The following is an 11890-nucleotide window of genomic DNA, read 5'->3' as shown; positions in this document are numbered from 1 at the left end:
GGGCATGTCCCCGCCTCGTTCCACGATGGGCCTCCCCGTCGTTGGACCTCCAGACCAACCCATGAGGCAAGGAGCGACCCACACGGCGGCGGTTGGCGGGCATTCTCCGGGCCGCGGGTGCTTCTGGAGACAGAGGCGGCGGCGAGCGTTGGTGGCGTGGGTGCTGGAGAAACGTAGGGGTGGTGCGCCCGCGAAGGGCCTTGCCTCGGCCGGCTGCGCGGCGGCGGGATTCGGCCAGTTGGCGAGGCCGCTACCGGATCGACCTCAACCGCATCCAAATCGACCTCCGCCGCCTCCAAATCGAGCTCCGCCGCTGCCGAATCGAGCTCCGCAGCCTCCAAATCGAGCTCCACCTCCACCTCCCATCCGACCGCATGCTGGACGCCGAGGCCGCTAGCCGCCCGCCGCCCGCCAGGCCGGCTGCTGACGGTGCACGCCGGACGGAGCACGCTAGAGGCCGCGCGGCACGGCGCCCGCCCACGCCTGCCGCGGAGGGCGCCCAGCCCACGGCGCGCGCCGGAGGGCAAGCGGCACGCCGGTCGCCCACCTCGGCCGCGGAGGGCGCACGGGGCACATCGGAGGGCAAGCGGCACGACACCCCTCCCCCCGGCTGCCGCAGAGGGTGCGCGGCGGGGTGGCCGCCCACGCCTGCCACCGAGGGCGCGCGGACGCTGGCCGCCGGACGCGCCCTTCCCCCACCCCTTTCGGCGGTGGCGGCAGGGAGCAGGAGAGGAGGCGGCGGCGAGGAGCCGGGGCTCGAGGAGGACAGGAGGGGGCTAGGGTTAGAGTCGGCCGGCGCGACTGCGTCTGACCCGGCAGCGGAGGCGGAGACCGTCGCGCGGGATTACGGCGTCTGCGGCCGCGGCGATTTTTTTGGTAGGTTTCGAACCCGGCGCGCGGCAGAGAGCGGGCACGCGCGGTCGGCGGCTCGTTGCTTCAACGCGTTGAAGCAGAGGATTCACGTCCGTTGGATTGAGTTCTAGCGTATTTTGAGCCTTTGATTTTTACAGTGGGGAGATTTGGGGTACACATTGTTTGATGCAGTACCGCTAAGCCATCTCAGCGGGGGGCGCAAACGTTGGTGGACGTAGCATAATTCAATCCGTCCCTTATAGGATGGAGGATCAATATGAAGTGATGAGGGTCATCATGCCTGCTGGCTGCTGCCAAACACACACGCACAATCAACCAAGATCTCTTCTGGTATCTACCCAATTCATGCCGTGTTCATGCCATCTATCTAAGGAAGGCCCGGCCGCAACTGGCCTGTTGGCTGTTGCGGCGGCGGCCCAGGGCCCAGGCGTCCCGCCCCCGCTGACAGGTGGCCTCCCACCGCCGCCGCCCCGAAAACCTGGGTTCCCGCCCATGGCCGCCCCCCTTGAAACGCGACGCGACCCGACCACACGCGAGAGGGGGATGGCGTGTGCCTTGGTCGTCGCAGGCCCAGTAAAAATTACTAGGACGGACTAGTGCGCGTGGGGGGGTCGCTGCAGCCGCGGCTTCCGCTACCCATCGTCACTCAGTGGGAGTAGTAGACCAGGAGGAGGAGGCGGCGGGGCGGGGAGGGGAGAGGAGAGGAGAGGAGGGAGGCAGATGCGGGAGACCCCCCGCGGGGTCGCCGGACCAGATGGACACGCCGGATAGGCCCCGCGCCGGCGCCGGCGCCGCCGGGTTCGAGGTCCGCATCTCGCGCCCCCCGGGCCACCAATTCCGCCGACTTTTCTCGTGTTTTACTGTGGGGGTTTTTGGTGAGGGGGTTTTCAGGGGGGATCGGGATGGGGGCAGCTCGTGGGATGGTGGTTGGATTGCTCGGGCCGGCGGCTGGCTGGCCGGCCGGGGCGCGGCCGATGCGGATTGCTGCTCCGCTTCCGCTTGACTTTTTGCTTGATTTGTTTCGGGGGTGGCGCGTTTCGGCCCCCGGTTGGGCCGATTAGGGTTCTGACGCGCCCGGCCGTGGCGTTCCCCGGTGTCGGATTCGAGGGCTCCAAGGGGGGAAGAGCTTTTGAGGATTTGACCAGCCTTGTGAGACCTCGCACGCGTGGATGGATGGACCAATTTGATTGTTGATTTGGGGAGTCCTGCGGGGCTGCCTGTCCGCGTGGAATGCCGCCTCGTTTCGGCGAGATTTGACAAGCTCCGATGCGTGCATTGGTGAGGAAAGGTGGGGTTAGTAAGCAACGCCGCTGCCCAGATCCGCGAATGCCTGCTGATTTGACCGATTTTGTAGCATTTGCAGCCCGTTGTTGTCCGTGGGAAAGCTGTGTTATCCAGAGTTTGATGCTTGCCATTGGCTCTGCATTTAGCCTGCCGCTGGCTGTGCATTTAGCCTGCCGCTGGCTGTGCATTTAGCCTGCCACTGGCTGTGCATTTAGCCTGGGCGTGAGAGTCCGGTCATGCATATTGCTAGGTCGTGGAGATGATCTGCTTGCCAATTAGGATCTGTCTGAATCAAGTTCCTCGCTTCAGTTTCCTTCTGCAACTGTTACATGTTCTCAGACCTGCTACATTGGCCACTGCGCAACTGGTTGACATTTTTTTTTGATTGGCCAATGCACAACTGGTTGACATTTTTTTTTTGGATGATGAAACAACTGGTTTGGCATTTGGGCACCTAAGCTCACTTTAATAATTGTGCAATTTTGATGAAATGATTATCTGCCGCTTACTGTTTCTCACTGGATTTTGCTGCATGCAGGATTCTCCTGTCTTTAATTTCATCAACAATCTCTCACCTATACCGCCACCTAAACCTTCAGACACAGCACATAATGTGCAGCTATTCAAGTCATCGGACTTGGCACCTGTTTCTTCAATCTTTGCCTCGCCACATGTCAATCCAGCAAAGGAACCTAAAATTCTGATCAGGTGCTTATACATTGTTTCCTAGTTAATGTCCAGTTTTACCTATCTGTCTTCCTGCCTTATAGTTTGTGTTTTGTGTTTGACAGGGATGATTCGGTTCAACTTCCTCAAGATTTGCACTCACCTAACAGTGTCAGGACGCGTGTGGGATCCACAATCACTTTTAGGATGATCAGATGTAGAGACATTGTGTCAGAGAATTGCAACACCAACTGTCGCCTAAACGAGGCTCCTATTGATTCTTCGGACCATACATCAAACTCTGAGAGTCAACTGCCTCAATCCATGCAGAATGGTGTGGGCGGTGTTGAAAGTGACAAGGATCAATGTGCTGATGTTAAAACAGACCTTACCATGTCTCAGGAGTGTACGGACCTAGAAGGTATGAACCTTGATGAGAGTGGCCCAGACAAAATGGATTCATCACATTCTGGGATGGATCTTCATGAAAGTCAGCTTTCTGAACAGAAAAAGGATGAGGCCATTGCGTATAATGGGGATTACATGATTGCAAATCAACCAAGTAGTGATATGCTGACATTAGGTTTGCCTTTTGTAACAGAAACACAGTCGGTGAATGATACACAGAAAGCTGATAACTCCGACTCTGGCAAATCCTTGTTGAGTGAAGAACCAAACTATTACATCCAAAATTCTGCGCATGAGCCTCATCTTCACTGGACTGGGGCAGTGGAAGGGGCATCAGTGGATTATACCCCGCAAGCGCTCCCTGGTGCTTTGCAAAGTCAGTTGATGCCATGTGACAATCTCAGTGATCCCCAAGATTACATGCCAACAGAGAAAAATGTATGTATGCTTCTTTTTACCATATAGTTTTGGACATATTCACATATTAGTATATTACCAATGCATACTCCCTCCATTCCAAATTATAGGTCTTTTTGGCTTTCTGGGTACATAGCTTTAGAAAAGCCAAAATGACCTATAATTTGGGATGGAGGGAGTAGTAGCAGCAGCTAAGTGCTAATTGGCCTAATTTGAATGTAATAACAACTGCAATATATTTCTTCATATAAGTTACTAGGCACTTGGGAACTATATATAGCAGAATGGATTTCAGCAAATCTGTTTCGATAGGCTGTTATCATTTTGCGTCCCTTGTACATTTATTGCTCTTAATCGCACAATTTTTGCGTTCACATTTTAACAACATTGTCATAAGTATATAACTTTCTTTACTTCATTTTGCTGTCTTTAGTAAATCTAATTTTGCCTAATGGTTTTTTTATTTAATTATGTGTGCTGATTTTACTGAAGTATCAAGATGTGCTGATTTTGGTAAATCATATGTGTGCTAATTTTGCCTAACTTTCTTTACTTCATAGTGCTGTCTTTAGTAAATCTAACTTTCTTTACTTCATGGTTGTAAAGGAACATGTTTTCTACTCTTGCAGGGCTTGTCACAGCATTTACGTGGCATGCGGAGGCGCAGCCTTTTCAATGAAAAGGCTGGGGCTAGTAATAAAAGTGTAGATAAAGCTTCAGATCGTCATTCTGTAAATTCAACTACCCCCAAATGCAAAACTATTCCTGGTGACATCAACTCAAAGCTTCTAAGAACCCCTCCATGTGCATTGCCTGGTATTGGCTTGCATTTGAATGCCCTTGCTGCAATACCAAAAGAAAAAATAGTCTGTCGAGACATCCAATCTAGTATAAAAAATGAATCCAGTAATTTTCCATGTCCTGCTGGATCTTCTCCATCGCCTTCTGAACAAAACATTATAAATGATGAGTTTGCTCAAAGAACCGATGTTGCAAGCGCTGAACCTTCTAGTCAGGGTAATCCCAAGAAGAAAAGGTACTATGTCTACACCCCTCATTTTAGGCCAACAGCATTGTTTCGTTGGAAAATTCACGAAATGCAATAGTACTTTGCAGGCACAAGTTTGATGATGGTACATCATGCAAGCGTTGTAGCTGTAAGAAGTCAAAATGCTTGAAACTGTAAGGTTCCTTGCATCTCTTATAAATTTATCCCCGCCTACTGCATGTGACAAGATTGATGGATAAGTGAAATGAGTTTGAATATTGGTTCCTTTGAGGTACCAACAGTATTATCCTAAACGCTAAACGGTAAACAGTCGGTCACCTACCGTTTAGCCCATTATTCGGGCAAAACGAGTGTTTAAACAGGAAAAACGGCTGTTTAAACGGTGAAAACAACCAATTAAACGGAAACGGTGTGCCACTGTGTAGTGTTTAAACAGTGTTTAAACGGGCTAAACGACCGTTTAGACGAACAATGGGTACCAATGTATGTCAAAAGTGCTGATCTTTATTAGTAATTCTTGTTAAGATTATATGATTGGTTATTAATCTATTCATGTTTTTTATTGACTAATATGTAGTTGTATCTGTCACTATGACTGTTTTAACTTTTAAGTGCTTTTACTTTTAAGCTTTGGATATAACATTAAACAAACAATAACAATAAGGCCTTTTCAAGTTGGGTTAGGCTACGGATGCGATCCGACAAGAGCCACTGACAAAGATTATTAATGAAATCGTGGTTCTGTCTATCGCTCTATTTCTTGTTCAGGTAAAGTTATTGCATATTGTTCAGGTTTTGTTTTGCAGTCATCTCGCTTCTTGGTCACCTTGTTTATTCCTGTATTCATGAACTAGTTAATTTTAACTTTTGAATTTAGAACAGTTTGCATGAGCAGCATAGACAGTTTTGTTGATTTCAGGCTTGATACATCTGATGTTATTAGGCACTCAACTGAGAGGGGTTGGGCAGTAAGAGGGAATATGGAAATTGAGTTGTTTTGAATGGTGTACGTCCATTAGCTAGTGAGACTTGATCATCTGGATCATTCTTTCATGAAAGGAAAAAAATACATTGCGCAACATAAGAACTTTGTTTGAGATTGTTTGTTTATAGGTCAAGTCAAGTCATTCCTATCTTAATTAATCTAGATAAAATGAAACAACTGTCCCAGTCATTAAACTTCTTACTTTTTTTTTAAAAAAAAGTCATTAAAATTCCTGCCATGCCCTTCGCAGGCTGGCCGTTCTAGTTTTTTCCCTCTCTAAATGGTCCAGTCGTGGCCATCCGACCTCAGACCTCTACTTCTCTCTAATGGATGTTTACCCTGTTCTTTCAAGACATTAACCCATTTCAAGAGTTACCCATGTTCTTTCCAAGCTATATTTTTAAATATGTATTCAAGCTGATATTTTATCTGGTTTCACCTCTCTCCGATGAATTTTACCTGTTCTGAACTGATCGTAATGCTTTTCCTCTTTTGAAGGGACCCTTATTCTATTCCCGACATATCACACTATGATAGATTGTTCTTTTATACCATACTAAATTTTTTTTTCTGCGTAATTCTCATGTAGTTACTGTGAGTGTTTTGCGGCTGGAGTGTATTGTTCTGAACCTTGTACATGCCAAGGCTGTCTAAATAACGAGAGTCATATGGAAACAGTTCTATCTACTCGACAGCAGATTGAATCTCGCAATCCATTAGCATTTGCTCCTAAAGTAATTCACACATCTGAGCCTGGCCTGGAACTAGGGGTAAGAGCCACTACCTTTATTGCAGTTAGTTACTTCCTTTCTCCTCTTTTGCTAATATCATCACCTTCAATATTGTAGGACTTCAACAACAAAACTCCTGCTTCAGCTCGTCATAAAAGAGGGTGCAACTGCAAGAAGTCATCGTGTCTAAAAAAATACTGTGAATGTTTTCAGGTTCTAATTCCTACCACGATTTAGTACCTTTTTCTTTTTGGTCCCTTCTTTCTTGAAATATCTTTTGGTCCCTTTGTATCTGTCTTATTTTTACTCTTCATCAAGGGCGGTGTGGGATGCTCCATAAGTTGCAGGTGTGAGGGCTGTAAGAATGCTTTTGGAACAAGGGAGGGTGAGTCAAATACAGCTTCATAAGTTTCTTTAAAAAAAACTGCAACATCAACCTGCATGCTTTAAGAACCTAGTTGCATCTATGATGTCCTTTTCAATCTGCAAATTATAAAAGTAGCTAAGAGATCTTCCAATCATAGTACTAGTAATTTAGTTCTGCTGGAAATGGCCATATAGCATAGCACTTTCAAACAATGTCACATCCATGGTGGTGCTCTGATTACTGTAATCGTGTGCTTCTGTATTATTTCAACAGAAGCTTCACTACGAAGTAAATATTTCCCAAGATTAGCTTGGGCTCATATGATGTTTTGCTTGTTTCAAGCAAGATGCTTGCATTTAGCTATATCATTCTAAAAGGGTGCACTATTGGCGCATAGAACATTGAGTCAGCAAATAATAATCATTGTACTTGATCCACACTTTTGGTTATGATATGAAGTTATCGACTATGGCTAGCTTAGCTTATTTCAATTCTCGTTTCAGTAACCATGCCCTAGATTTTGCTACCAATAAAAAGCTACTGTTTTTCTAACGCCTTTTTTTTAAAAAAAACTTGATTCAAGGGGTTGCTGCGTTAAGCATAGAGGAGCCTAAGCAGGCATCAGAAGAAAATAATGTTTGTGTGAAAGAAGAAAAATGTGAAATGGATAAACAGCTCGTTATCTACCAAGCTACTGACCTTGCTCCTACTGAGAATTTACTGACAACACCTTCGATGGTGGAATGCAGGTGCGTACGTCAGTTATCATACATTTGCACATCTGTTGCTCGAATCTTACCTCTTATGTTGAACACTCAGTTTTAAGGCATTTTCTCTTACCAGGCCCTTGGCTTGTCTTCCACCCCCAAGCTCCAAGAAACCAAGCTCCAAGAAGCCACGATCCTCAACGAAACTTGTTGGACATCCTTCTCGGCTGTGCAACTCTCAAGCTCCTCTGAAGACCGATATTCTGCTCGCCCAATTTGGAAACTATGCAGAAATGGTTCTTGGAGATAGCACATCAGATAACCTAAAAGGGAATTCATCTCCTCAAACTTCTGTCAAGGTTGTGTCTCCTAATAAGAAGCGAGTCTCTCCGCCACGTATGGGTACTGGACTGTCTCCAATCTGTAAGAGTGGCAGGAAACTGATTCTCAAGTCCATACCTTCTTTCCCTTCCCTTGGTGGTGACTTAAACAATGAGGATCAAAAGAGCAAGACACCAGCACCTTGAAAATTCGTGATCGGTTGGCACTTGTGGTAAACCTCTTGGTTCTTGTTTTTTTAGGACAACCTTTCCTTGTTGTTTTCTTTTTGCGGTTGAGATGTTAATCCTTTCCCAATCTCAACTCGCCTAATTTATCTCTCTTCATGTACAGGCTCATCCTGTCAGTTCCTGAGATCCCCTACCGGCTGGCTGCATCAAAACTATTTTTTATGATGCTCTATTGATGAACAACCAAGCAAGTTTCGTTTCTCCCATTCTGCTTAGATCTTGATCAACCATTTTTACGTAATGTTGAATAATCCACTGCCTGCTGTCCAAAGTCCCTCCCTCCAGAACCATCTGTGGCATTTGGTCTGCTGGTAAATTATGTTGAGGCCTCGATGCCCGCTGCTGTCTGTCTGTATAATTTCATGTTATTTATGTTCCAGAGACCCAAAACTATTTAATACTTCTATGTACCCGGGATCAAAATGTGAACTTCATGTTGCTGTAACCAAACTGTTAGACTTATTTATCTTAGGTCAAACAAACTGTTAAGATTGGAACAATAACTCCCGCTGCCTGATACGATACCCTGTATGTTTCTCGGTGAGCATGACCTGATTATAGTTTCCATTTCCAGCTCAGAGTTATTGACATTGTAGTTTCCATTTCCAGCTAGAATTGGTGCTGTCCTTTGCATGGCATGTCCGAACGCGATAGAACCCATGGACCATGGTCACTCGTCGATGACGACATGCACCTTGACGGAACTTTTCATGCAGGATCAGTCGATCACAGACTCAGGATGAATCATGCACCTTTTCTTTTTGTTTCCTATGCTCTTCGTTTGTTTGTTTTTCCCAGAATATACGCGTTTCGACATACTGTATCAAATTGCCAGTGTCCACTTGCCTCCTGACGATTGCACGACCTAGAGCATAGCGAAAAACATAGGCACACCAGTACACCACACAAGCACACGCCAGAGAGACGCATGTACTACTTTTTTTTTCTTTCGAAATGCAACATCGCTCGCTGCAGGGAACAGTGACACGATCAAGTTCATCAATTCCGCCTTCTGTCGACCAGGCAGAGATTTTTGAGCGCATTTCTCTTACTCAAGCCGTGTTGTTTACTTCTTTTTGCTTGGTTTCTCCCATTCTAAGAAATAGTAACACTTTGATAGCTAGTTACGGTGTTAAACAAAGTCAATTTACAAAACCAACTTCAGAACCCCCGCGCTAGGAACCCTGAAGATTCTAATGAGGCATTTGATCGCATGTTTTGAGGATGGTTACTGTAGCATCAATGTATCCAATCATCAATTAATTACCGTCATTAGATTCGTCGCGAAAAGTTACACAAATCCCTGAAGAGGTTTTGCAAATAGGCTTCATTTAGTACTCCACGCATGCGAAATTCTCTTTTCGAAAAACGTACGCGCTAGTAATGCTAGCCTAACCAAACAAGGCCTTTGAATATTCCAATCTCCAGGCATAAATCATTCGATTCGACCCTTTCAACTCAAGGCATCCTTTTCCATGGTTTTTTTTAGAGCATATCCATTCTATCCCAAAGATACTAATAACTATCATAATTATTTTGCTATTACTTCTTTCTGATTTTTATAAACAATATATTTTTCTTTCATGGATCCAATTTTACTTAGCCATTTCGCTTAAGAAAATTATTCTTGCATTTCACACATACTCACAATGCTCCTCGATCAACAATGTCCACCGTGTAATGTCATAGTGGATGTTTACTACTCGAAACAACTCAAGCCTTGTTCGGTTATACATGAATTCATTCCAGGCCGGGAATAATAGAAACAATAAGAAACATAACAAGAGACCCCGGATTTATTTCAAATCGAAAACTAATTGCAACAAAATAGACTCATAATAGGTACAACAAAATACCAGGATTAATTTCACACCTATGGACTCATGGGTGAATTCCTGGTCTCTTAATATAGCTATCATGAGTCTATTTTATTGCAATTAGTTTCCGATCCGGAATAAATCCTAGTCTCTTGTTATATCTTTATTGTTTTTATCATTTCTGGTCCAGAATGAATTCATCTTTAACTGAACAAGGCCTTAGTTGTAAAATCTAAGAAATTCACCCAAAACAAAGTGATAATACCAATAATTTTCCAAGCCCTATCTTTCTTATTTTTTGATTTAGGATATCTCATTTGTCCACACCAATTTATTGCAGTATCTAGTACTTGTAGCAACTCCCAAGAACTTCAACATAGGATTTGGAATTTGGGCTGGTTGCAATTTATTAGCAATCACGGCCTGCCAAAAAAAGAAAAAGGGAGCCACTTTATGTGTGTGCTAATCACGTTTTATGACCGGAAAGCCCCCAGGTCGAAACGGAAGCCAAACCGGATCCGAGGAGGAAACCGCCGATCTGGGCCGTCCAGCTGCCACGCACGAATCGTAAACCCCATTCCACCAGCAGCAGCTCGCCTCGTGTCCTCTCATCTGCCCCCCTTCCTCCCTCCGACCCCACGCCTCTCGCGCTCGCCATCGCCTCGTCGCCACGGCGAGCCCCACGCCGCCCCAGCCGCCGATCGGGGCGCCGGCGCCGGCGCCCGATCCGATGGACGTGGAGGAGGGGGCCCCGAAGCCCCCGCAGCACGAGCCCGCCGGATCGGAGCCCGACGACGCCCGCAACACGCCTCCTCCTCCAGCTCCACTCCCGCCACCTCCCGCTGCCGCTCCGGGCCCCGCCCCGGTTCCAGCCCCGGCGTCCGAAGCTGCTGCTGCGGCCCCCGCCTCCGCGGCGGTGTCGCCGCCGCCACCGCCGCCGGCGGAGGCGAACGGCACCTCCGACAGGAAGAAGAAGTCCGTGCGCCTCCTCCCTTTTCCCTTTTCTGCAAAGTTTCGGTTGCGCGTCCGATTTCCTCTTTTGGTTCGTTGCGTGCGGTTGGTTCCTGCTGCTTACTTTTCTTTTCTTTTTGTCTCCTTGCTGGGTGGATCAGGAGGAAGGCGGAGGATGGGGAAGGGTGCAAGACGTGCAGCTGCAAGAAGTCCAAGTGCCTCAAGCTGTAAGTTTCCTCCTTAACTCCGCGCTTGCAGTCTTCCTCATTCTCTGATCACAGCACTGGATGTTGAGATGTGGCTAGGGACAGAACGAGATTTTTTAATCCTTCTAGTCCAACCTCTCATAGTCTGTGTGCGCTAGGATGTCTTTGCAATTTTGAATCAATGCTGATTTAGTTTGCTGTAGCTAGTGAATCTGGTGTTGATTTAGATTTCAGTCTTATGTTTCGAATGTATGACGAAAAAAAAATCATTTTTTTTGTCAAGTTCGCACTTCACAGTACTGAAGTATCAAAGTGGTGCAGCTTTATTCAGCATGTTGTTTGATTACTTCATATACAGATTTGTGAGAAGAAACTGGTTCCCTTGTTAGTTCTGAATTTACAGAGCTTGTATTTTTGACACGTGCGCACGCACCTTGCTTTTGTGGTGTGTTGCTAAATTTAAGTTCCCTTCTGTGTGTAATCATCTTTTGCATTATGTTGTAACAGTTATTGTGTGTGCTTTGCTTCTGGATCACATTGTACTGAATCATGTGGATGTGAACCTTGTCTTAACAAGCCAATGCAAGGGGCTCCAAGGACTGCACCAGTTTTACCTTTCAAACCTGTCCAAACATTAGAAGCTGGACAAGAGTCAGTGGTACAAATTTCTTCTTACATGAGGTTATCTATGTTTATTTATACACTTCTTTGTTCTTTCTTTGGTGATCCTGCTATTCACTATCTTCAGGAACAACTTATAAGGTGTCCTATGGATCTTATTAGAAGGAAATGCACCTGCAAGAAGTCAGGATGCCTAAAGAAGTACTGTGATTGCTTCCAGGTTCCATATTCAACTTTATTTTGTCAAGTTACATTTTTCATCATGTGTCATTTCATGGT

At 46.2% G+C, this 11890-nt stretch overlaps 1 protein-coding gene across 2 annotated transcripts; it reads left to right on the top strand.

The window, feature by feature from the left end:
• Nucleotides 1-1546: 1546 nt before the first annotated feature.
• On the top strand, nt 1547-8587 carry LOC120666873 (protein tesmin/TSO1-like CXC 2). Of its 2 annotated transcripts, XM_039946858.1 has the most exons (12): nt 1547-1678; nt 2696-2865; nt 2949-3244; nt 3425-3669; nt 4278-4684; nt 4765-4830; nt 6232-6412; nt 6491-6586; nt 6692-6758; nt 7324-7489; nt 7584-8000; nt 8120-8587. In XM_039946858.1, exons 1-11 carry the CDS (start codon nt 1628-1630, stop codon nt 7972-7974), a joined length of 2136 nt encoding a protein of 711 aa, XP_039802792.1. In that variant the 5' UTR covers nt 1547-1627; the 3' UTR covers nt 7975-8000; nt 8120-8587. The 2 variants fall into 2 exon arrangements, with proteins under 2 accessions (XP_039802792.1, XP_039802791.1); XM_039946857.1 differs by having other exon boundaries at nt 2949-3669.
• Nucleotides 8588-11890: the final 3303 nt, after the last annotated feature.

This window comes from Panicum virgatum, chromosome 3N (genome assembly GCF_016808335.1).
Source record: "Panicum virgatum strain AP13 chromosome 3N, P.virgatum_v5, whole genome shotgun sequence".
NCBI classification, from domain to species: domain Eukaryota; kingdom Viridiplantae; phylum Streptophyta; class Magnoliopsida; order Poales; family Poaceae; genus Panicum; species Panicum virgatum.
Note: the sequence above shows the minus strand (reverse complement) of the source record. Positions and strands in the feature narration are given on the sequence as shown.